We start from the raw sequence: 27665 nt of genomic DNA on the forward strand, positions 1-27665 counted from the left end.
ATTAAAAATATATAAGAGCAAAATGTGTACACGCAGCATGGGAAGAAATTCCAGTACATCCCATGTTAAGTCACACCAAATACACAGCAGTTATTTAAAAAAAAATAAATAAATAAAAAGATTTAGAGAAGGCAAAAGGAGTTCAGTAAGGCCAGCAGAGCCGAAAGAGCGGTATTTAAACAGGTGTCAATTGTAAAAATGTACAATTGTAAAAATACAAAAATGTAAAACCGAAACTACCTTTGAAATTGAGGGACAGAGACCATTAAAATAAGTCTAAAATGTTCAAAAGCATGTCAGGTTAAGGCATTTTTGAAAAGCCTAAAACCGCTACAAGTCATTCAAACACTCTGGAATCAGGGAAGCTGCCAAGAGTCTGAAATCATCAGCAAAGAATGCAAAGATATTTATCTATAACATCCATTAAGTTTTTTGCAACACAATCAAGAAAGAATGGACAAAGTTCTAAAGCCAGAGACTTCTCTTATTGGGAATGCATTGGATGCTGCAGCCAACTGTCTTAGAAACAAGTTACAGAACATATAAAGCAAGTATAGTATTGTACTATCTTTGTACAAACCGTAATATGAGTTCAGATCCTTAGCTCCTTATTCTGGAGCTGAATGCTAAACTGAATGTCAAGGAAAGAAAAAATAGCAACCAAAATTCAAAGCAGAAAACTAAGAGGGTGCTGCTAGCGTGTGTAAATTAAAAGTGAATAAATAGAACTGTAACAGTACTATGTTTATTTACCCGTCTGTTTTCTCATTTGCAAACGACAGTACAGAACAACCTAAATATAGGAAAAATTAGGTAGATTAAGGCACTCGAGACTATAATTGGCAACTTAGGACAACATAGTGTGACAGAATCCAGTAGAAACCAACAGAACAGAAGTTACGTAAAGAAATATTTATCAATCAATCTCAAGGTAAGAACGAGAGGACAGGAATTAAGAGGGACTACATGTTAAACCAGACTGCTCCTATAAAGTATGTTCACTGAATCACAGAATGGCTGAGTTTGGCCACCTCTGTGTCCATCTGGTTCTTTTCCTGCTCAAGCACAGATACACAGAGCACGGTGCCCAGGATCAACTCCAAGCAGCTTCCCAAGATCTCCGAGGAGGAAACTCCACAGCCTCTGGGCAACCTGCACTGGTGTTCAGTCACACACAGTGAAAAAATTTCCCTGATTTTCAGGGAAAGACTCTGAAGAAGGCTGTAATTGTCTGTAATTACTTAGATTTATGATACTGCAAACGCGCAGTACATAAGCACCACGAGAGACAAGTTTGCCTATTTTGCCACCTACTCCTGAATATTAGTATGCTAACCAGAATCCCCTGCATTTCTCTGGATGAAGAAAATTCTACACCTTAAGCACATTTATATACACATACATAAACTGTATTATCTACTGGATTGTCTGCAACAGTTAATAGTATTTAAGCACACACCAAAACTTAGCTTGTAGCCAGGTGCTGTGAACATGACCTCCAATCATATTCTGAAGAAAAAGTGATAGTCTATGCACTTGAGACCACTGAGTCCTGTTATCAAAGAAATACTCTGCCCTAAAACATCACTACAGCCAAGCACATTAATGTTCCCCTTTTGTTATCAGCTTGGTTTGTATTTTCTAGATTGTATCAGTCTGGCAGTGGTGAAACCACCAGGAAAAAAACTGCGTATTTAATGAGGATGTAAATTTAGGTGTTTAAAGTAAGAACTCATTTTATTCCTAGTACTCGTTAAATTAACTTGTAGATTTTACAGTGAAAAAAGTCTTTCAGTCCTATTCTCAGGGCCTAAACTAAACAAAGTATCACATTTCAATAAACATATGATTTTTTTTGGTACACTGATCTGTACTCCAAATAATGCGTGATAGTAACATAATTCCTTTACTATGTCATGAAAAATATTTGCTTGGAATCTGAATAATACCCCATGATACCTTTCTAAAAATTATTTATAATTGCAATTTAGCATGAGAAAAAAATTACAAGTAAAAAAACAAATTATATGAAGCAATTTTCTTAATCTGTTATTACGAATGCATTGAAGGATGAAAGAACAAGCCTTTCAGAAAGATGTTTCACTGTGCTACAGCATTATTCGTACAGATTGTAAGGTAATTATATAACTTTACTACCTGAAAATCTCAAAGTGCACCTCACTGTGTTCAGATAAAAATAACTACACCACTGAATCTTGTAATTTATTATCTTTTGCTTTTTGACTCAAGAGTTTGACACAAGGAAAATCACCCCACTCGTACTATTCAAAACCAGGTTATACTATTATTAGACTTGGAGAAGTAACTCAGAGGTATAATTTTTGACTGCCAATGAAGTAGCATTTTATCAGCTCATACAACTTAAATAAACAACTATTTAAACACTTTTCTTCTGTCTTCACAAGTAATAAGGTAATAATTTTTATAATCACTACTACTTTATAGTAGTCTGATATAATTTCTATGATTTATTTACAAAAAGTAGTTATTGCCCTTGTCTATTACCGTCAGCTTCTATCTAGCACGTCCTACCAGTTTCCCTTGGCAACAGCCCTGCTGTAGCCCTGCTACATTTTTTCCCCTAATTACATATTGGATGCTATTACAAGCTTCTCCTTTCACTCAATGAGTTATTAACTTTGATTACAAAATCACAGCTCCAGTTTGTAACTTTTTGTATTTTTAATAAAAACAAATTAAATCAGTACCTGCTAGAGCTATGAAGCTCTTTTTCTGTATCTCTGAACAACTGTAGAAAGTATATACAAGAATGGATCCAACATGAAAATGCTTGTGAAATTTAGGACCAGCCTCCTAAAATGTTATTATTAGGAGACTAAATGATTGGAATTTCTTAATTTTAACATTCAGAATTCCATGCATCAGCAATATTTTAAATTTAAGTCAATCAGTGTAGCATTATTTTGAAAGAAGGCGCTTAAGTATTTCTTTATTTGAGCATAGGCAGCTATAGTCAATGCTCCTCAAAAAGGAAATTTTGTCTAGGTTTTACAGTAGACATCTGAAAAGTAAGAGTTCCATTACATTATTTTTAAGTGTGAGCACCAAATCACTGAGCTTCAATACCCAGTTCTCCCCACAGAAAGCAAGGCTTCCTCTGCCTTTTCATTTTTACACCATTAATATGGCTGAGGGTAGAAAAGCTTTGCAGAGGTATCTGGATAAATTAGGTTGTTGGGCTGAGTCCAATTGCAAGACAGTCAAGAAAGCTAAGAGTCAGGTGCTGACCTGGATCACAACAATCCCATGCAGCAGTATAGGTTCTGTAGTCACCAAAAAAAAAAAAAAAAATCAAGGCAAGAAAACCTGGAACTATTCAGAAACAGTGAAATAAAAATAATTAAGAAATGACTTACCATATACAGGAATACCTGTGCACAAGCTAGAATTTTATATGAAAGGACAAGACATTAATTTCTACAAAGAGAAATTTTTGTATGGAGCTAAACATACATGTAACAAGTTGTCATAAAAGAAGGCACCTGATAAGATACGTTATCTCCAGTTTCAAGATGTCTGATAAGGAGTAAAAAGGCAAAAATTAGTATTCAAGTGAAACTATTCATGAATTATGTATTATAAAAAGAGTTAATAAATTGGGAACTTTAACACAGTTATCACATCCTCATTAGGATGCTGTAAGTATTAAGATCGATGTAAAAATATTCTGCAGATTATTAAGAGAGGTTAGAACTGATTTTTCAGACATAATTTTAGAAGTTTTCTCAGGCTGCCTACTACTTTGAAGATATGCAAGTAAATTTTCTTATTCTGAAAGCTTTGCTTCAGCCTCTCTTATAGGTCTCACACACACTTGTAACTCAAGCTGTCTCAACGTGGGAAGGAAAAGCCTTTAACAAAGTCTTACTTAAATGAAAATATTACTCACTGAAGTCAACTTGTACTAAAAGGAATGGCAGCATTACAAATGAGTTTGAGATCTTGAACTCAGTATCTGTAGTACCATTGCTACTGAGATATAATAAGTCTCATTCAAGTAATCTTTTTCGCAAAAGCAAAGCTTCAATTTCCTAGGGGAAAAAGGAGAACTAAAGTTTAAGAAAGTCTTAAAGAAAAGGACCAAAAAAACCCACAACAGTCTTTCAGTTTTGTTTAGATCATACGAAAAATGAAGTAGACAGAGTTTTTAGCTGCCATCTACAAGTCACATGCTAACAAAATTTACATTTACCCTGAAGATAGTTCAAGAGCATGCCAATTCAATGAATTGCAAAGAACTGAGAGCTAGATAGCAGTATGCATGTCTTGCATAAAAAAGAAGACTTGAATAAATAATTTACTGAAGATGGAAGCAGTGATAACTTGCTATTATACTGAAATTCTCAGATAATTATGTATGTATGTACTAGATACTTCACAGAGGAAATTAGTTATGAGGAACTTCAGTAAGAAAGATGGAAGATCAGAACAAACTACTCATATTCGGTATCACAGAAACTCTAGCTTAAGGATACATTTGCAATAAGGAAACATGCAGAAAACCATAAATGTCCGTACTGAATCCTTAATACCTGTAAAAGAGTTCTGATACAGATCTGTAGAAAAGCTGAAAACAAGGTACTGAAGTAAATCAGCAAACAAAAATCATCAAAATCAAATAAGATCTAATTTGCAGTACTTTTTTATGGCTGATTACAGTGGCAAAGACAGGAACCTCAAGATATAATTACCACTACTTTTAGAAGAATTAAAATAAAAAGAAGGAGAATAGACATATCTACTTAACACTACTTGACTAAGAATAAAGCAACAAATTTGTGTTGTTGTACAGAAGGCAGTTATATTCTTACATGATGCTCCCAACTGTAAATTCCCTAAATTAAGGTCCATTCTATATTGTGTTAACAATTGTTGTCAGGACACACAGAACTATAAACAGATTTTTATTATTTTTTTTTTTTTAAAAGTGCAATAATTTCTCAGTACTTCTTCTAACATGCTCAAACTAAAGTAGAACACTTCAGAACACTATTTGAAAACTATTTTAGAAGCTACAATATAAGTTTCAAGCCTGCTGTAGCGAAGATCCATAGTGGCATGATAAAGACAGCAGATCACCACAAAAAACAGTTGCACTCAGCTGCAGCAGTCACAATCTCCTGTGAAAGAAACTGTTATGGAGTTCATCTAGTTTTGCTTTCACACTTTGGGACTCAGAGGACTTAGAGCTGTCATTCCCAGAACTTCAACAAAGACAGGGTGCTTCCAGAGTGAAAACAAAACATCTCCTCCCCCAAAAAAGCAGTAAACTTTCCTATTCTTGGATCAAGCAGAAGTTACGTTTATGTAAAATGTTCCAATGAGAGAAGCCAAAATCCAAGTTCTATCTCCACAACGTTTCTGTAGGACTACTTAATCACGATCTTGAAAATTGACTGTGATACAGTAAAGGAATGTCTATATTCCACAGATTAGAAAAATCACTCTGAAATCTGTAAGTCGAGGCAGAACACCTTTTAAAAAGCTGTGAGCTCCACAGGGCCAAGACATCATCCCTGCATGCACCTGAGGAGCAGCTGGAAGTTAACAGTTAAGCGAACAACCACAGGAAGACCGAACATCTTGTATGATGTACAGTGCTTCTTGAAGTGTATCATTCAGCTTTCATAGGATAAATTTCAGCACCACTGTTAATTCAGTTAATTCAGCCTAAACTGTTTAGATGATCTTTGAAGAATCGAAATTATTTCTTTCTTCTCATTTTTGAGGGCTAATGTACATTAAATAGATTGTTTTGGTTTTAAAATGTTTGAAGGGATACGCTTAAAATGCACACATTCAAATGAAATTCCATTGCAGCTGAGACACCTACCTGGTCAAAGCAGGAACTGGTACTCCCCTTGCTCGAATAGATGGCTTTCCACGAACTACTGGAACCTCTGCATTCTCTGAACCACCATTCAAATATGTTAACTCTTGAAGCTGCGCCTGTCTGATCTCATCGTTGTAGTCCTGAAACAAGGGAGGGTAAAGGGTGAGAAAGCAAACTGTTCAACCACCATACCAAGTTACAAGCAGTGAAACAAAGATCTGGAAAGGACTTCCTCTTAAACGAACTTCCCACTGAAAAGTTTAATACACAGAAGTGTGCTATAAGCATATTTCTAGAAGAATTCTATGCATTAACTGCAATTTGTGCTCAGGTCATGTTTTTCTTCCCTACTGCATATTACCTCCAGGTAAGTTTATCACTTAAAATGTGAATGTTAAAATGCTGCAGATGACAGGTGAAAATAAAATAGAAAAATCAAGGTCTTATACTCTGAGCTGAGATCTGGCCTGTAGTTATTTAAGATGGATAGCTCATTAAAAGCAGGAAACATCTACTGCGTAGTGTTGCAATGTGGTACAGAAGAAATGCACAGTTCAGAACAGCCCCCCATGAAGAAGGGATAGATTAGCCACCTATGCTATTAAAATCAGGATTTAAGGAGAGAATAAAAAATGAAATTCAATCAAACGTTCACCATTCTCTCAAAAAGAGCTCCAAAACCTTCATTTCTAAAATAAGCAAGGATGAATAAACTGAAGACAAACGATTTGTTTCTTATTCAGTACAAATCTTCACTCAAAGTCTACAGAAAAGAAAGCTGAAGTCATTTACATGGAATTAATACAGTATTTCTCAAACCCACAAGAGTCTTTTCAAGGTACCTTGTTACAAACTCCAAAACTGGCACATCACAGGAATTTAAGAGATAGCATAATGAACTCTTTAGAACTGAACATATTTTACTGTCATTTTCCTCCACATAAGATGAGCCAAAGAATGAAAATGGCCAAGTGAATCAAGAGAATATCTTATTCAGCATCTATACATATACACTAAGTATCAAAATATTTATAGGTACTTTAAGAAGAATGAAGTGATGCTTCTAGTAAAAATTATTCTCATCCTCTGCAAATCTTTCCATTTCAAAGAAGGAAGGTTTATCCAAATACTACTGATTTTACAATTCAGTTATGAAATCAAAGGATCTTAATCTCTTACCAGAAATCTGATTTTTGTTACATTCATGTACTATGCAGATACCAAAAGACCATAAGGCAGCCTTTCTTTGAAAAACTCCTTCTAAAACAATGCTGCACAGGAAGATTAATACTTCTGTGAATACAAAGTTCTCAATTATCCTTGAAACATTCTCCTTCCCTTAAGCTTTCACAAAGAAAATTTGGAAGCTTTCCTTTACACACCATTTATGAAGATAATTACTAAATTGAGAAATCTGTGGCACTATACAAACATTTTGTCTATCTACTGTTTTACAACAGGATCTGAAATTTAAATCACAACTGCCCGTTTGAGATCGTTCTCTAAATAGCATGAGAAACCAGCTGGCAGAGGATGAGGAATAACTGGAAGACTGAATCAACTGAACAGTTTCAAGAACTGCACATATTAAGCGTTTGAAATATGGATTCCACTGTAAAACAAAGCTTGAGATCCAATAAAATCACATTGCCCCAAGGAAGAGGCAAAAAACATTGCTCTGATAACTACTGAACATAAATCCAGACTGAATTCTGGGTAGATTAAAATCAAGTACAACACCCTAAGTCTAGCATCAAAAATGCTACTGACCATAAAGTCTGACAAGAAGAAAGCGACTCAGTAATTTAAAGGAAAGGAAGAGAATACACCAAAAGACAGATAAGAGTCAAAGCAACTTGACGAGCACAGCAAAAAAAAAAACACCCACCCACCCCCACCACCTTCAGCAGGTGCTGAAGGCTCACTTCAATGTAAAGGTGCTTGGCTATGGATCTGAAAAGAGTTAAGTAAGCCAGTAGTATTTTACCATACTTGGCTGCAAGGATATTCTGTATTTTACACGCTAGCACCAACTGGTGATTGCATAGTCAGACCTGATCTGGAAACTGAAAAACTTCCATAGATCTTCCATAAAGGATCAGCATCTAATATTGCAATGCATAATTAGCTAGCACTGTTCAGAACAAAAACTGAGGCCATATGTTGAAATCAGGTCTTCTTTCTGGAAGAAAACTGATAGTTTGCCTAGAAGCCACAGCAGACCTTACAAGAAATAAAATCAAATAGCATTTGGCAGCAGTTAATCCAATATTTATTACTTATAGAAGGGACAAAGCCAGTCCTTATTGCTTCATGGGGTTACTGCTGCAAGGAGTTGGGAAACAAGAGATTGCACGTTTTAGAACAACTGTGATAAGATTACATTTGAAAAGCCAAAGGGAAATTAAGACATGCTCTCACATTTCATAAGAGATCGTGCAGTTCTGCTCAGTACAAACAAGGCAATGATCAAAACATGAGTAGAAATGTCTAACCAATAAATGGAATTGCTCATTATCAGTCTAATTTTGATTGTTTAATGGCAGTAAGGACTGTAATTTGCTAAGTATATTTATTATGACATAAGGTAAATTAAGCTCAATGAAGGAATAAAATTCCTGCACAGGAATCAGACATGCACTCTGACTTCCAGTGAACGTAAAAGGCTTTTCTTATCAAATCATGTGCATCTTCACCTAGAAACAGCTGTTTGCCCCCTAAAGCAGACAATCTCCTTACATCTTACTAAGAAGACATTTAAGCCTTCACACAAATTTGAATCATGTAAATACAGTAACCTGCTATGTTAAAAAGGCTCAGCATTCCTACTGAGGAAATACTCTGCTGGGTTTCCCTTTCCTCGCCATTTGTTTATCTGAACAGAAGAACATGAAAAGAGGTAAATGTATGTCAAAAAAGCTACTTGGAACTCTTAGATTTTTGATCTGGTGCTTGGTTATTTAGAAACAGAACATAAATCGTAAACACAGAACAGTTTAGATTAGATGGACCTCTGGGTCCGTCTGCCCAATCCCTGCTAAAGCATGAACACCCAAAGTAGGGCGCCCAGACCCACATACAGCAGCTTTTGAAGATCTCCAAGAAGGAATCGCCGCAGCCCCTCTGGGCAACCTGTACCAGGAGTGGCTCTGCCACTCTCAAAGCACAGAAGTGCTTCCTCATGTTCACATGAAACTTGCGTTGGTTTGTGTCACGGAGTAGTACGGGAGCATGTGAACTACTTTTCATTAAGAAAGGTGCAAGTCAGAAGAGCCTAGGAGCACACGGTCAACTCAAGTCATTCATGGAATTCCAGCTTCAAGGATCTAGATAGATGCAAAGTGAATTAATTCCCCAAAATACATATGGTAGCATTCTCAGGTCATCAGCACCAATTGCTTCACCCAAGAGCAGAACTTGCAGCTCCGCTCAGGCTGTAGTGGACATACAGAACAGGCATTCAATTGGTTCTTACACTATTATACTAACTATACATAAATACCCATACTACTGTCACTCCAAGATATGAACCTTTGGAAAGTTTTCTACTTAAATCTCCCACATTTCCAAGACCTTATACTAATCAAGAACAAAATTTAGCAACATTATCAGCACCGTACAAAACAAAAGTGAAAACAATACACCTTGAAGAAATATACAAACCAAAGCATGCTTATTCAATAAAACTTTTTCTGAATTCTGATTTCTCTGAATTCTGTGTAGCACTTTCTAAACAAAAGAATTGCCTCATACATTAAAAACTATTTTTCCTGGGACTATCAAGATAAATAATAACTTTAACAAACATCAAGATAAAATACCTTATTAATGGATTATTCTGCACAATTTTATTACTTTGATCAAGGTCTAAGAAGGAAATATAGAAATAAATACTAACAGGGATGAGAAACTTCTTGATTTCTTCTAATGCATGCCCCATTCTGGCATATGCTTCTGCTGGTGGAGCAAACACTTCAATTAAAACATGAAGGTCATCATTTAGGTGGAAGTATTTTGCCTCTCCACTTTTTCTTAATTCTTCCTCCTAAGAAAACAGACAAAGATGTTTGTTTTTTTTTTTTCACTTTATCATTTTAAACATTTTAATGTAGGCTTTAGAATTGCTTTGGATGCATTTATGCTTACTGTCTGTTCACATTTAGATATCAACAACTAAAAAGCCTTTTAAAATTTTATACTTTTCTAATACACTTCAAACAATATTGTTGCTAAATATCAGAATATTATCAATTTGCTTACAAACACTAGAAGCCTAATAACCCAAAATAGGACTCAGCAGCTCCTTCTCACATACAGGAATAGTACTACAAGGCAGAAAGCTTTCAGTTTTCCCCAAGTGCACCAATTTTATATAGAAAACACAAAGAGAAATAAATAAGATAAAATGGAAAGCTTCTTTTCTCAAAAGTAACATCTTTAGAAGTAGGTTTATTCTGATATTCCACAATGGCAGGATTTTTGCCAGTATTATTTCCATCTCTTAGTTCTAATGCACTCCTCAAATACTTCTCATTTATTTTTTGCTCTTACTGAGACGGTGTGATGAATGAGTTCTCAAAGAATAAATGAGAAGTGTGGCCAACTAGTTGAGGGAAGTGATTCTGCTCCTTTTTTTCCTGTTCTCATGAGACCCTACCTGCAATATTCTATCCAGCTCTGGGGTCCCAAGCACAAGAAAATGAACTCTGATCGATCTGGTCTAGTGCAAGGTGTTCCAGTCCATGGCAGCAGGGCTGGAACTAGATCTCTAAAGGTCCCTTTCAACCCAAATCACTACTGCTTTGAGCACTGCTCAGGCAGCGATGATTAAATTGCTTGTTTTAGTACCTGCATTAGTGTCAGACAGAAAAAGATGTGTAGTCTATTTATCTACAGGAACAAACAAAGCTTCTCTCCACATTTTAAGGATTATATCATAATGATGTAACTTGATTTTCTGTTAAATATCACATTGAAATTTCAATTAGAATTCTATGATTCCATGATTTTCTAAGAAATGCATGCATTAGTCACATCTCAGAACTTGCCAGCCTGACCAGTAACTTGTTAATTAGTAATTACATTCTAAGCTCCACTTCACTGTAGATTGCTATTCCTTTTCATACAGAAGGAACAGCAAGGAGTGATTTCATATTTTAGATAACATTAGTGGCCAGAAACATTACTGGCCAGAAAAGGAGGCCAGTAAATCATGACATACTACAGGCAAAGTAGTATTTTAATTTGTATCAGTTAAAAAGTGCAATTCACTAGGCAGGTGATGATGATGTCTTGTTACTGATTTGCGCTGCCTTTGTTTTTTACAGCTTGAGTCATATCGTAGGATCATAGAATCACATGATCATAGAATTGTTTGTGTTGGAAGGGACCCTTAAGATCATCTGGTTCCAACCCCCTGCTATAGGCAGGGACAACTCCCTCTAGGCCAGGTTGCTCAAAGCCCCATCCAGCCTGGTCTTGAGTGCTTCCAGAGAGGGGGCATCCACAAACTCACTGGGCAACCCGTTCCAGTGTCTCACCATTCTCACAGATATGTCACCACAGTAAGAATGAAGCTGATTTGCACACACGTACGTGAAGCTGTAGATTTCTTCTGTCTGCTAGGGCTTCTTGCAATGCATACTGTCACCATAACCAAATATCTTCCATTAAAACAATTGCAATCAGATGTTGACTTAAGTTGTATACAGCATCCTAAATCGGGGCTGTGATTATTTTTTCCTACTTGTACTTAATTTGCTTTAATTGCCTGTTATTCTTTGTCTGTTCTTTGTTATTAAATGTTAAGTGCTCTTTTCTATGAAATATCTTTGTTTGATTCATCTAAAAGTCCTTCTAAGGTGGAAACACTGTGACGTGAACACTATAGGTTATAAGCAGAGTAGGACTATCTATAATGAGCTACTGCTAATGCCACAGTTACTTTCCCAGGAACTCTAGTTTGGGGACTATACATACAACCTGTAGTAGCCTCAATGTGGACTGCGACAACAGGCTCCTTACAGAAAACAGACCCCATGTAAATCTAGTTAATACAAGCATATTTTATGTTTTTATTTGCTCCCTGACTTTTTGTCACAGGACTTGTTGACCTCTCCAAAAAATTTAGGAGGAAATTCAGGTATCGTAAGCACTCTCTACTGAAATATTCAAGTCTTACCTTCGTCTTATCCCTCATTGAACCTTTTCCCAAAATAGACATTTTTGTCAGTGTTTCTTCCTGCAAGCGTTTTAAAGAATTGCCACGTGGACCCAAAAGCTTTCCCACAAAGTTAAACTGTAAGAAAACAAAAAGACATTATGACCATTGGATTTCTAAGCACAGAAAAAAGCAAAATTTGCTGAAAGAATTTTTTGTTCTAGCAAGAACAAAAAGCAAGAAAAGCAAGAAGTGTTAAATCATAACTGACAGTCATTAAGAAGAAACGTATAGGATAGTTAACAGCATGTTACGGACTACCAGATGCCAACTGAAATCTAGAAGTATCTGAACTCAAAGAACTTTCAAATAGCACAGATAAATGACACATTCAAGGCTGAGGCCAGATGTGTTCAAACGGCAATTCAGTTTTTCAACAGTTGTTATCAGGTATATAACCATAAAAACAAAGCTGGCAGCAATCCCTCACAGATGCAGTAGCACCCAACAAAAGTTTTGAAAATGAAAAAGTCTGAATTGCCTTATGCTGCCTGTAAGATTTATGAAGTAATATAGCAACTCATATACCCTACACTAAAACACAGAAACAAACAAGGAATTAAATCCAGAATTTATATGCTTATATTTCCTGTCTCAAACCAAAATGAACATTCTTTAAGGCATTTTCAGTGATAATAGAGGTTGAGTGACAGTTGAAGTTTACCAAAACCAGCTGCACTTCCTAACCAGGGCAAAACACTATTAAGTTAACTAAGGGGAAGGTAATGGAGCACCACAAATATAAAGGAACAATATTACTTGGGGAAAACCCAAACATCTCCCTTTGCACAAAACATCAAAACAGGCTACTGTGAACACCTGATGCTCCTTAAGCCCAGAAGGTAATTCAAGGGGAAGATGAGTCAAAAATACAAATTCAAAACCCCACCCAGAGCAGAGAAATAAGAAAAAAGAATCTGTCTGCTACCATTTAAAGATAAAAAATTGGGTTCAATGGAGCCAAGAGGCACGAGAGATCTGCACAACACATTTATTCCCAGATGCATAGAGAGAGAAGGTACGTAAATTCAATAGGTAGCTTTTGTCCATCTGTGATGCACTTTGGAAGATACATGAAATCTGAAGGATGGTTAGAGAAGATTAATTTGAAGTAAACAGTCACTATTTTGATTTTTTTTCACATACTAAAAAGTGCCAATAAACATGAGAAACATTTTGAAATTTGTATGGAACGGCACTTACTTCAAGCACTAATTTATTCTCTTATAAATAATACCCAAATTTGGAGATTACTATTCAGGTATATTTACTATGCTCTGCAAAGCTTTATAAAACCACGATATTCACAAACAGTTGCAATCTAAAGCGACCCACTTACGGTAAGAGAGCTTTAGGCATAAGTAATATACAGCGACACTATAAAACAAACACCTTTAGACTACTTGTTTTTCTGGACTCATTTATGCAACTGTTTTCCAGTTGTCTCTTCCTTTAGTACTGTATCATTAAAGAACCACAATGGAAGACTCATTAGGGCCCTCCATAATTAGATGGCTCATTTGATCTCCCTGTTTCTCTAGACAAATCCAATAGCAGTTGACAGTGGGGCAGTAGCAGTTCTTACAAACTCCATTGTTGCTACAATGGAAATGCTGATGGAAAAAGTAGTCCAGCTCTAGTTCTCCTACAATGAAGAAAGTCTACAGTTCCAGTTCACCTACTTCAATTTGAGACAAAAAGAAATGCGAGCAATAAAAAAAGCCTATTAAAAATGAAAACGTAATTCTTCTCTCTTTAGTACTTGCAAGCTCAATTCCCGACTTAGAAACAGGATACAAGTGAATGAATGGCTATGGATGACTGGTCCACACAAGCTATTGAATAAGGCCTTTTATGAACTAGCCTTTTCTGAGACTAAGAGATCAAATCTCAAAAAATACTAAGGTGACACCTTTAACTGCTGTGGTACCTCATTTTATTCCTTACAGTTTCTTTAGATACTGTCAAGGAAAACAGATTGGAAACAGGTTGCCCAAAAGTATAGAAATCTGTCAAGCTGAGAGCATTCATGAGGTCATCAGGAGGTTGGGCCAGAGATGTCTTGGAAGTCCCTTCCTATACAGACTTTTGACTTTATGATTACAAGCATGTAACTGCAATCAAAACACTCAAACTAGGGGAAGGGAAGGGAAGGGAAGGGAAGGGAAGGGAAGGGAAGGGAAGGGAAGGGAAGGGAAGGGAAGGGAAGGGAAGGGAAGGGAAGGGAAGGGAAGGGAAGGGAACCCAAACATTGAACTTCCAAGTCAGTAATGCCTTGTCATTTTTTTAAATAAATAATCACTACTAATGAACAGGGACTTTATAGTTAAACGTAAATCACAGAATCACAGAATTGTAGGGGTTGGAAGGGACCTCCAGAGATCATCGAGTCCAACCCCCCAAATGGAAACCTTCGTGTAATGGAATACTACATCAACTTTTCAAGCATTTCAGGTTACTCATGTTTTCAGTAAAATAGCCTTGTAAATTAGGAAAACAAGTACTACATACATTTTTAAAAGAGATTTTCCATTTACAGTAGACTATGCTAAAAATATTTCTGAATGTTGAGTAGCTGCATATAGATAAGCTGCTCTGATATAGAGCTTTTAATCTATTTTACTATGTTTTCAAATTGAATTTTACTAAAAAATTATCATAATTTAGACAGATAATTATGTATTCAACTATTCAGAGCATAGTGCTGAACATTTAATTGAAACAAACTAGTTGACCATTGAAGACTAAAAATCCTAACATACAAATACAAATGTGTGCTTCCAACAATACGAGTTCTACTTTCAGATGTCATTTTCAGAAAGAAAATAACTAACTTTCCATAAATAAAGCCCATTTGAAATCAAATGAAATCTTTCAGTAGAGAAGAGTTACTTTGAACATTTACTGGATTTCTTGAACTGATGAACATTAAATAGGAAGTATCTGTTAAAAAGCTTTGCATAAAATGTCTCACTGAGATACTGAAATGCTCAAAGAGATCACCACCACCTTCACCAGCACCTTCAGTTTACAGAGTATATTATGATCCCCAGTAATCAATAACTGGGACTTGAACCTAAGGTAAAAAAACACAACATGGTAAGACATATTTTCATTACAAAAAAAAAGCAAATCCAGCCCAGTTGCTGGTGGAACACAAGGTAGTAAGCCTGGTAGATCCAAGCTAGCTCTTACAGAAGTTTCTCACATACACAGGTTCACAGCTGCTTCCCATGCCACACACTCCTGAAGTTCTTTTGTCCTTCTGACCAAGACCAAAAAAAAAATAAATAATAATAATTCTGATCTAGTACTGAACTCAAGTCTATAAACTCACTGCATTAGGCAATGAAATGAATATTAAAAACAAGATATTTGTGCAGGTATAGACAAGCAAGATCAAACCAGTCACTTTGTTATCTCTGCAAAATTCAAGCTGTCAGATTCTTCTCTCCATTGTCTTCTCAGTATAGCATGATCATAACTGAATTGCACATTATTAGTCAAAACTGTACTCAAATTTGCTAGTTTCAGCTTAACACTGTGCTAAAACAGTCTCATTACTTTCCACTACTAACAAGTGTCAGCCATGAATGTCATTCTGTGGTATGCATAAATCCATGTTAAAACAAGAGATATCTATACACTAAAACAGCTTCCAGGATCTTAGGTAAGAATTAGGATCTTAATATGGATTACAGTAAATAAACCTGAAGTCATCTCTTAACTGCTGTCAGAAAGATTCAGAAGACTATGCCAGATACACAGCCTTAAGAAACAAGATAATAACAAAAAAGTTGAGGCATTTTAGCAAAAAGTATCAAGACTGAGAGTAACAGTTTGAGTAGACCAAATTGGAAAAGACATTAGATACTGCTAAGTTGATGCCAAAAAACACACTCCAGTAGTGAGTGGATAAATGTTACCCCTTAAGTCTCACATCAGTACTACTAAGTTCAACATAATCTCCACTCATTCCTAAGGTATGAGATTCTGCATATTGGCCATGATGTCCACCAGCACAAAAATGTAGGTTAACTATACTGAAAGCATTAGTTTCCCTTGCACAGATTATCTTTCAAGGCTGCTAAAGAATCTCTTATATATATATATATATATATATATATACATATATATATATATATATACAGGAAATTGTTTTGTTTTTTTAACATAGTTAGATAATTTTACACTGATAAGTAGTAGTAAGATTTTTGGTGTGTGTTTTTTTTTGTTTGTTTTTGGTTGTATTTTTTTTTGTTTTGTTTTGTTTTGCTTAAAGATTGCATTCTTTCTAGATATTCTGAAGTGATTTTAAGTATTTAAGTATTTTTGCACATGAAGTACATTGGAGATTATGGACATCATCGCTTAGCTCTTCCTCCCTCCAGAATCCTCAGATCAAAATGTCTTTAACAATTACCTAGATACGTATTTCCTTATTAAGGCCATACTTGAAGCTATTTCCTGAAAACAGTTGAAGAAAAAAAAAAAAAAAGAAAAAAAAACCACAAACTTCTACAAAAATTACAAATACAAATGAGGTACTGTACTTTCTTTGTGAACATTTAATCTTCTCTATGAATTTCAGGAAAAAAGGAATTAATGCCAATGCTGCAGCATGTTTAATTGTATATATTACAGGAAGTAGGATATAATAGAAAAAGTAATCCTCGTTTATCCCCATCAAGACAAGTCTGCTGAGACTGGTTCATCCAGCTTAAAATACTTAGTGAAAGTACAAATATCAGACCAAATGCTTTGCTGTAAAGCTCTGGCAATCCAGTGCCAAAGCTGTAGAAAGTTTTCTTGGCATATTAGTTTTCTGCAATGGTTCACACGTGATAGATTCACTAGAAGAAGAAGTATTTAAGTTATGATTCAGTGCACCTTCCCTTCCAATGGCCTGAAATCAGGAAGAGTTCAAGATTTTCCTTATTCATTCCAAGAGAATATGGTTTCTATAGGAAGGTAAGTGCTTCCATCATTTATGTTGTACCAAACTGCTCTCTCCTCCACACAGCTCTCAGAGCAGTAATAGATCTTTAAACATCTATCCAACTTGAAACTTGGTTGATTGAAGTTATTCAACAGTTCTCTAGTACTAAATCTAAGGCTTGAGGGGCCTGGAGCATCTCTCCTATGAAGAAAGGCTGAGTGAACTGGGTCTGTTCAGCCTTGAGAAAAGAAGACTGAGAGGGGACCTGATCCAGGTCTATAAATATCTAAGGTGTGGGGGGCAGAATGGCGAGGCCGGACTCTTTTCAGTGGTGAATGGAGACAGGACAAGGGGAAACGGCCGGAAACTGCAGCACAGGAAGTTCCGCACAAATGTGCGCAAGAACTTCTTTACAGTGAGGTGACGGAGCACTGGAACAGGCTGCCCAGGGAGGTGGTGGAGTCTCCTTCTCTGGCGATGTTCAAGACCTGCCTGGATGCCTACCTGTGCGACCTGCTGTAGGGAACCTGCTTTGGCAGGGGGGTTGGACTCGATGATCTCTGGAGGTCCCTTCCAACCCCTACAATTCTGTGATTCTGTGATTCTTTCATATGACTTCAGGTTATATACATTTATTCTTCCTATTTCTCATTCCTACTGAGAGAGTTTTGTTCTTTTTTTTCTTTTCTTTTTTTTTTTTTTAGTAAGAATGTGTATTCTAAATAGTCACATAATTAAAAGGGCTGCTCTGAAAGTAATGCCTCCTACTCCTTTACAATAGACCAGAATTTCAAACGTGGAGGTTTGTGAAATAACAGTAGAGGTTGATATATTTTAATATGTCATCGTTCTGGTTTTTTTGTTTTGGGGTTTCAGTATTCCACATCAAAACATCATGTAGTGTACAGGGCACTGAAGTGTTAATGCCCCAATCCCAGGTACCCATCCCTGTACATTACAGCAGTCACGGGATCTGGCCCTTCCGGGTGGGGGGGGGCGCTCTCTTGCTGCCTTGCAGTGGGTGCTGGAGGGTGCTTTCCTAGCCGTTCCAAGCTTTTCAGGTTTGAATCGGTCCCGGGAACTTTCTCTCTCATCTTGTCTGATTTATTAATCTCAATTTCAATTAAATTGTATATATTGTGTTATCTTGTATTCCAATATTGTAGTAAAATAAGTTTTCCTCCATAGATTGTTGCCGCTGCTCTTTTTCTCCCTTCCTTCCTTCCCATTTTTGTGGGACTGGGGTGGGGGGGGAGGGCAGAGGCCTGTTGCCTCTGTCACGGACGTAGATTGATCTAGTCAATTCCGTGACATAATATTACATTTGGTTGCTGTACAACAGATGGCAGAGGAACAGTCTGATTAAATGGCACTTGACACAGAAGTGAGTAGCAAGCAGGAAGCGAAAGTGTAGAACTGAATTCCTCCATGTGAAAAAAATGGCACCCATTGACACTCATCAACACTCGCCAAACATTTATGGAGACCTAACAGTGGATTTGGGCACAGTGAGGTGGTGGCTGGTACATGCATTTCAGCAGTGATAACAGCAACGTGAAAGATTAGCCATGTATTGGATGGCCATACACAGCATGAAATGAACACCATCTCCCTTTAAGTGCAAATCAGCAGATTACAACCAGGAAACCGGGTATGGATATGAGTATCGGCATCAATACATTGGAAACAATGGTGGCAATGCTGGAAATCGAAGTTTGCACCAAGTGGGTGCACACAGGAAAAGAAAGGAGACCGCATTAAGTATGTCACAATCTTCTGAACCATTAAGAAGCTGAAAGTGACAGTTTCGTGACTGCATCACTACCGGTGACGAGATGTCACTTCACTACTATGAGCCAGACTCAAAATGACAGTCCATGAAGTGGACACATGAATTCCCCATCAAAGAAAAAGTTGTGATCCTTCTGGATTTCCTGGAGCCCAGACAAACCATCAATTCTGACCACATCATGACAAAGGTTCCAACTTCCAGTAAGGACAAAGACAACAACTTTGCACTTGCAACACAATAATGCCAGGCCCCATATCAGTTGAAGACCATGAAGACACTGTCAGACTTGGCTGGGCTGCCCTACCACGCCCACCATATAGTCTGGATTTGGTGTTATCTGACTTCCATCTGTCCAGGCCAATGAAAGATAGACTGCATGAGCAACGTTTTCCTAGCAGTGATTCCATCACAACAGTGATGAAACAGTGGATCGCATCCAGTGGTGCAGCTGAGAATTTGCTCTATCAAATAGTCTTATTGTGCTCTTTGTATCTGTTGTAGTTTCCATAGGGGGAAAAAAAAAAATAGGAGGCATTAATTTTGGAGCAACTTATGTAAGATATGAACCTCTCCAAAACTATGTAGATACTTCAAATACCTTATACGTGATAGTCAGTTTTAAATATGTATTCTAATTTTAAATGTTGAGTTAAAACACTTCAAGAAAGTAACTTTTGAGAATATAGAGTACCACTTCAGGGAAATAGTGCAAATCATTTCTCATGAACTTTCAAAATCTACTCAGTATTAAAATATAGTTCTGTAAGCAGTTTTCAAAATGGTAGCTTGTCAAAAGGTGGAAGTGATTATTCCTGCAGTTTTGATTGATTCCACGAAAAATCATCATCATTCTATTTATCATCCATTAAAGCTATTTCTCTGAAGTCTGAACACTTCAGTTTACTAAGCTGGCAGAACAAAATCAGATGTCTGAGATTACAGACTATTTCACAATGCATATTTATCAGATGCATGTGGTGGGAAGGATAATACCCTCCTGCCGCATCTGTACATACGTAAGCTATGAAAATTTTCAGAAGTTCAGGCATTTCATAGAAGCAGTAGGAAAGATTTAGAACCCCTTCACTCTCATACTGCCACATCCTGATCTTTCATTGCCAGCACACTTCATTGCAATCACTATGTCTGTGCAAGTTTAAAGATTCATTTTTCAAGCATGATATCCAGCAGAAGTTATAGGGTTACACTTTCACGCTTGACCTGTAATCAATAAAGATATTCAGCTGATGAAATAGCAAAGTATATTAAATCACCCTAAACTCCAATTCCTAACTGGCAAAACGTCATTAAGCTAATAGCAAGTTAGGCATCCAGCATTCATGTGGACTCCATAATACAGGTAACAGTCTGGGATGGAATCCTACCTCAAAAAATTTTCCACTGAGGCAACATAAAATCCTAAGTTTCCCACTTACCCTTGTGCATCATGTATGTCTCAGAATAGGCCTGCAGACAGCATTATGAGAACACACGAAAGCGTCACCTGAATATTTTACAGTAATTCCTGCATTTCAGCAATACAAAACTTTCAGAGGAATCAATCAAGCTAGGCCAACCTGAATTACTCCCAACAAGACTCTGTACAATCAGAATTTGAAAAGACTTGCTGGGACCTGCAGCCTACAGTGGAGTTCCCACAGTTCTGTCTCACCAAATAATGCTGTCATCATACTAAAATATAATCGCTGCATTTTTTAACAGCACAAGTGTTTCCAAGGAACTCAAATAAAGATAATTCAAATGCACAACCAACCTTGAGATGAAACCGGAATGTAATTCCTTCAAGTATCACAAATTATTTCATAGAAATGACAAAATTCAGGCTGTTCTGGTTATTCTGTCACTTTCTGTGAAGATTCAGACAGAAGTCATTGAACTACAGAGTCATCAAGGCTGGAAAAGACCACCAACATCATCTAGTCCAACTGTGCACCTACCACCAAAATGGCCCAGTAAAACCATACATGACATGAATTTTGCCCCTCAGTTCTTCTTGAATTCAACTGCAGGAAGAGGAGTAAAATGAATAGTATATGACATTGTTACCATATATTGTCTACTTGATCACAGGCATCTTCCTCCGTACAGGAAAATAATTTAGCAATAACTGAAACATTCTCTTTGTCAAGTGTACAGGTATTTCTAGAGTGAGACTAAATGCTATTGTAGTAGTGGCAATTATGGAAGACAGGAAAAAAAAAACAATTAGGAACAGGCTGCTCAGTGGAGGGGGGAGGGCTCCTTGGGCTTCTTCTCTAGAGATATTCAAGATCCATCTGAGCACCTTCCTGTGCACCCTGCTGTAGGGAATCTGCTTTAGGGAGAGGTTGGACTCAATGATCTCCAGAGGTCCCTTCCAACCCCTACAATTCTGTGATTCTGTGAACTCTCGTTCATATGAGAGATTACAGTTACGCAAACTTAACACATCCACATCAATACTCAACTGTTGAACTACTAAGCAGAAGATCAAGAAAACAAGGAGATTTTTTTTCGGGAGATCAACAATAACCAAACAAAGGAAAACTACTTTTCAACCTGAGATATAACAGATTTCCTTCAGAGATATAATCAGCAGCTCTGAACTTCAGTTGAATAGCTTTCTTCTGCATTAAACCTGTCACCTTAAGGTTTGACAGAGGTAATGAGGCTGAGTATGCACAGGACCCAGCCACGATCCTGCAAGAATACATCTGACAGGACAGGTAATGTGAGCAGTCATTACAATGATGCGTTGATCAGATCAGAGCTAGAACTGTCTGACCTACGTTGAGGCTATTATGATTTATTCAAGGAGTCAGAGTTGGAGAGGTTTTAAAGAGGGAAAGCACAATGAGATACTTAAAGTTAACTCTGTGTCAGCTTTAGTAAGGTGTCTGAATGGTGAGTAGCACATGGGTGGGCTGATTTGGTGCAGAGATCTCAAAAACTAACTGGTATTTCATTGATCCCATCTATTTATCTAAATAGAAGAGACATCACGACTTACCAGAGAGTCACTGGCAAACATTAGCAGAATGGTTTTTCATTTTTAGTAAAATCATTTGTAGTTTGTAACATTTTTAGATACTATACCATCTTAAGGGTTTAATAACTCCAATAATCAACTTTTCTGTTCTCATTTAAGTTGAAAAAGCTGCACCATTTCAGAAATAAGCTTCTTTTTTGTCACTGTTTGGATACCTTAGTTTGTCAGAGTCAAATTGGTACTCCTGATGCTTGATGGATTTATCAATTATCATAGTGCCTTTGTCAGCTCTAAACACTAGATTCTCACTTAATTAACAAAGAGACTACATCCGAAATACTAGAAGCATCCTTGTCCAGGATTTGTATGCTAACTGACAGCTTTAGCATGGACTGTTGGCTGAGAGAGAGAAGAAAAATTGTGATGAGAACAGCTCTAGATTTAATATTTACATACAGAAGAGCTTTTTCCACAGCTGTCATCCATATTTATCTGCCTTACATTCCATGTTTCTGAAGCATTTGTAACTAATACTGATCAGCAAAAAGGATAAAATTACTCACAAAAATCAGAATCAACCTTCAACCATTTTTGTGAGGTACTATCAATTTGGCACCCTCTTCAAATGACATATTTGCATTAACTCTAACACCTCTTGCAGGCAAAATGGTCTGGCAAACCACATACAAGCACAGAAAAGCATGGCCTAGAGGCATAAAGCATCATTTCAGGCTTTTTAAGAACCACATTATGTCTTCTGCTTAAATTCTGCACCATCTGAATATATAATAAATGTGTTCAAAGAACAGCTCGTTAAAGTGTCTGGAATCCCTTCATATCTCCCCTGACAGACCTGATAAAGCATTACTAATTCAACCCTACTCTGAACATATCTAACAGGAATAGAATTAGTACTTAGACCTTCTGCGTTGCAATGTTTGCTCCTTCTCCCCTCATGTTCAAGGCATTCTAAGCTCTGCAGACTACAGTACATCAGAATAAGGCTCTCAGTTTGTCATGTTGAAACTATGCTACCTTGTACGAAAGTATTTAAATTTATTACAGTTCTGAAATAAAGCAGCAAGCCCAATTCTAGTAAACATGGTGGCACACAATTACAGTGACTGCTTGTATTTTGGGTCTCTTTCAGAGAAGACCAAGAGTGCTTACGACAAACCTGAATTCATGCCCACCTCCCAGGCTACTCCCACACAATGAGAGATTTAATTCCTTTCAACAATATTTAATCTGTAACGAGCAAGCTTTTACACAATTATCCACTTATATTTAACCAAACTGAACTTTCTGAAAGAAATATTGAGCATCTTCCTTTCCATTAGGGAGCAAAAACACTCTTCAGCCAGAAAATACTCATAGCTTTATTCCCTTTGGTAGAAGAGATTTGTTTGAGAGGAGTTACCAGTATTCTCCAGAATATTCTACAGAAAAAGTAAAAGTGGAGACATATGAACTCACATGGGAAGTTTGTTCTGCACAGCAGCTGTTACTGTCCCTTGATCCTGCTCCTCTAAACATACAAGATTATAAAACCCTATCTTTTGGATATAAATGCAGGCTCCTTTCCATAGCGTGGACAAGGCTTGACTCCCAGCTCAGACAGTCAAAAAGAAGTCCATGGGCCACAACTACTACCAGCATACAGCAGAGCATCCCTGTCATTTCAAAAGACAGCATGGGCTTTCCCAATAGCTATTGTAAAGAAGAACTTCAGTATTTAGATCTTTATGGATCTTTATACTAAAGAAAGAGAATCTTTCAAAAGGCACTTTTTCTCCACTTCCTGTCACTATGCTTTCTCTCCTTTCAATCTTGACTGCCTACACATCTCACCATTTAAATAAAGAAAAACATCTTGATTAGAAATACCATCCGTGTAGTTTCCCCTATTTGTTACCTTCCATTTTTTTGCAATTCCTAATGTGGTATTTATAGGATAGTCCTTCCTGATCATTAGATAAACATGGAATTCCATGTCAGAATTCCAAAAAGGTGCCCAAGCATAAAAGGTATGCAAGCATACAAATTCATTGAAACAGTATTTCACTGAAGTTTGTTCAAAGTTCAAACTTGTGCAAATTACTTGGCATAGTCTAAGAGAAAACACTGATAGTCCAAAGAAAACTATTTAGAAAGTCTTCCAGGCAAAATGGAGAAAAGGAATGAAGATATAAGCAGAAACAGAAGCAGCCTTGAAATTTCCAATGAAGGCTATCTCAAGGAAGTAAGAAATGGCAGAATCATATGATAGAATGGCTTGGGTTGGAAAGGAGCTAAAGATCATCTAGTTCCAATCATCCTGGTATGGACAGGATTGGTAACCACTAAATCAGCATTAATTTAAATGTAATTATTTCTTCTATCCAAAAAAGATTCTACTATTCTGACGATATAGAATCATAGAATCATAGAAAATGATATGATTTATAATTTTTTTCAACATGTTTTTTGCGTGCTGAGCAACATTCTTCTGCGCATTTATTTCAAGAAACATTTCTACCTTAGAATTCCCATACAACAGACTAGAGGACAGCATTACTACAGATGGGTAATACTATCATAAATGTAAAAGTCATCTCCTTAAGATATACCATTACTATCTTTTTATGAGCATTTAGTTACATAGTATGAAAACTACACTTACCTTAGGAAATTGCTTTACTGGAATCAAAACTTTTTGCCCCAACTTCATATTTTTATTGATGACCACATCAATATATTTTTCTTCCTCCTTTCCTTCTCCTTTCTGGTATTTTTCAATTTCTGTTAAAAGAAAAATGTTTGTTATTTTCTTAGCTTAATACTGCTATTTGAAAGCTAAGAATCTTCAAAGGCAATATAAATTAAAAATAATAACTTCAGAAATAATACTGTAAAGCATGACACTATTATATATAATTCCCGTTGTGTAAAAAAAATGGAGTAAACCATGTTTTCATTTACAGCATTTTTAATACTTACATTCAGATCATAATCTTAAATTATCAGTGCAAGTATTTTAAATATATATTTCTTTACTTAAAAGTTAGGATACGCTTATGTATCACATGGCTCAAGCAAGGAAAAAACTATTTTGTCTTAGACACTTTTTTATTTCAAAAATTTATCACATAGTTTAAGTATTATATGTTATTACATATACATTTGTATATAAAGCTCTATAAAGAATGCAGTTGTAATGGTGGTTGTCTACTGCAAAAGTATGAATTCAAGTTCTCAAACTTTCAGAATTGCAATTAAAGCACATTGGAATAACACTCATCTGAGATCTCTAGACACAACCCAAGATGACAATTAGGAACGAGATTTAGAAGTAATGAGATGAGAAGAAACTCAGGCCTCCTCTTCTGCAGACTGAACAACTCCATTTCCCTCACAGCTGCTCCTCCTTAGTTTGTTCTCTAGTTCCTTCATCTACCCTGAATGTTTCTGAAAGAACAGGCCTCCCTAACTGTACTTTCAAATCTACTTGGCAAAACCCTAGAAAATTTAATCATACGAATTCTAACAGTGTAAACATTTGGGAGGATCAATATTCTGTAAAGCAACCTTCTTCCAGTGCCCTTTATACTGCAGCACACTAATGAAAAACTCTGAATTTCAGTGCACTGCCCTGCAAAATGGTGACAACAGAGAAATATTTCAACCACTGAATCTTAGCAACAATGGAATTTACATGGGTTTTGCAGATGCCACTTTATGGACTGGAGAATTATGAGCAATAAGATAGATGTAAAGTTAAATTGAAATTCACTCCCAGATGAAATCAAGGCTGACATTTTGCAGAGCATGATGTTCCAGCTCACAGAAAGCCAGGTGAATGATGTGTTAAGAATTCTGAATTTCTGAATCCGTGCATACCTGAAGTGCAGTACTACTGCAGTACTCTGAAATATAAATGAACTTCTTCCAACACCTCTGCTTCCTCGTATAACAACAAGAAGGCTCTCATTTTTTTAGATAACAAGATCAGATATCCAAAGTTTTATGTTTTGAGAGTGCAAAGCAAACTACGACATTGATTTTTAGCACTACAGTTTGTATACACTAAGTATGAATCCTCAAAACTCAGAACTATGCAACCAGAAGGATGAAGACCTTTAGCAAGATTTTATACCAATATTTATCACATAGTAAAATCGTAATAAAAAGAGTTATATTCCTATGACTGAAGCAAATACAATCATACTGAAGTTTAATGGGAGGACTAGAAGTTGTTTAGAAAAGCAGAATAACATAATCGGACTGCATTCAAGATCCAAACACTACAAGACAGTGCATTAATTTCATTTTGAAACAGATCAGTGCACATAAGACTCCCAGTAGTTAGGTAGATACAGAATCTTCAGACGTTTTCAGTAGCGGTAATTAATGATAAATTCAAGTTATCTTTCTACAGTAATTTAAGCTCACAGAGAAGTGCCTTTAAGATTCAAATTCAGATGTTCATTGTGTTTTTATCAATGGGTAGATACAGCTAAAAATTTGTTTTCTCCTGCTGAGAACGCAACATTACAGTATGGTACATGTGCAATCCTACCCTGCCCCCAGAAAAATTTTCATAGAAGCTGCATTTATAGATCTAAAAAATTCCAAATTAGAACTGTGAATTCGCAAATTAATCCTCGTTAAAGGATATTCATGGAAAATGCTAATAAGTGTGACACAACTGAATGTTTCAGGAAGGTCTCTCAGACTTACAAAAGTTTAAGTGGTACAAGTCAGGTCCTAAAAATGTCTCAGTAACATTCCTCTGGTGACCAACTGCATAAATTCCTTCGAAGCTCAGTGCAACGTTACTTGCATTTCCTAAATCTTAGCTCATGTTACCGTTGGAGTTTGGTATTAGAAGAACTTCTTGATGGCAACCTCAACGCAATATTTATTCATTATTTTGATCTACTTAAGACAGTGAGATTCAAAAGGTCATAGGAACAGCGTCATCTTCTCGCACTGATAATTACTCAATATGAAGCAGCCAGTAAGTTTTGAAAAAAAAATTCATTCATTTGACTGAAGAGCTGCCTTTGCACCTTTAATAAGCTTTGTACTTTTACTGACCATGTTAAGAACAGCCATTTCCATATTTACTTTAATTCCCATGGCTTAAAAAACTTCCATTTCATTGAAGAAGCTACTGAAACTCATGAGATTGACAAACAATAGTTAGGAAAATGGACTGCATTTTCCCCTATTTTACTTAAATTCAACTGAATTCTTTTTCTTCTGAGCAGCCATAAAGTGCACTGACATAGCATTATAAAACAAGAATTGACTCATATTATTTAAAAATTAACCAAAAACAGCCTAAGACTTCTTGAATGTTTACACTGATCTACCAACAAAATTATCTAAGAGCAAAAAATTTTTATCACAGATTTGTTTTTCCTCTGATTTCATTACACTCAAAACAAAGATGAACATGAAATAAAACTAAGTATTAGAATTAAGCATCGAATCAGATTTGCACAAGTCACTTGTTATTTATCATCCACATACATGAAGCTCTAGATAATTAGGGAAAAATCATGCCCAATCACATAGCAAATGCAATCAGATTTCCAAGGTCAAATGGACAGGAAGATTTACTTTTTCTTAATCCTTAGATTACATTCACTGCTGCTTAGCTATATGAAGTAATGACATCTCTGAGATCACAAATAGTAAATAAACATGTGATTAAAGCTTTTCCTAATACTAGATATTAAAATCCCATGTTCTCAGATCAAGGATATGACTAATACAGTAGTAGAGGAATTTAGCTGGATGAAGAAAAAACTGCATGTTTTGTTGTTGTTGTTTTCTTTATATTTAATCATAGCAGAGATCTAA

The 27665-nt window shown here is 36.3% G+C and overlaps 1 protein-coding gene across 1 annotated transcript in view; it reads right to left on the reverse strand.

Moving 5' to 3' along the window:
* The window catches only part of KHDRBS3 (KH RNA binding domain containing, signal transduction associated 3), a gene marked incomplete at its 5' end in the record, with an annotated part of 75973 nt that overhangs the window by 28534 nt on the left and 19774 nt on the right, over positions 1 to 27665 (reverse strand). The window contains 4 exons of the mRNA XM_079533106.1: positions 5876 to 6015; positions 9774 to 9920; positions 12057 to 12173; positions 24478 to 24596. Of these exons, the coding sequence (XP_079389232.1) occupies positions 5876 to 6015; positions 9774 to 9920; positions 12057 to 12173; positions 24478 to 24596 (523 nt within the window). The remainder of the gene's footprint in view (positions 1 to 5875; positions 6016 to 9773; positions 9921 to 12056; positions 12174 to 24477; positions 24597 to 27665) is intronic.

The sequence above is a fragment of the Tetrao urogallus genome (genome assembly GCF_951394365.1).
Source record: "Tetrao urogallus genome assembly, chromosome: 3".
In the NCBI taxonomy this organism is placed as follows: Eukaryota; Metazoa; Chordata; class Aves; order Galliformes; family Phasianidae; genus Tetrao; species Tetrao urogallus.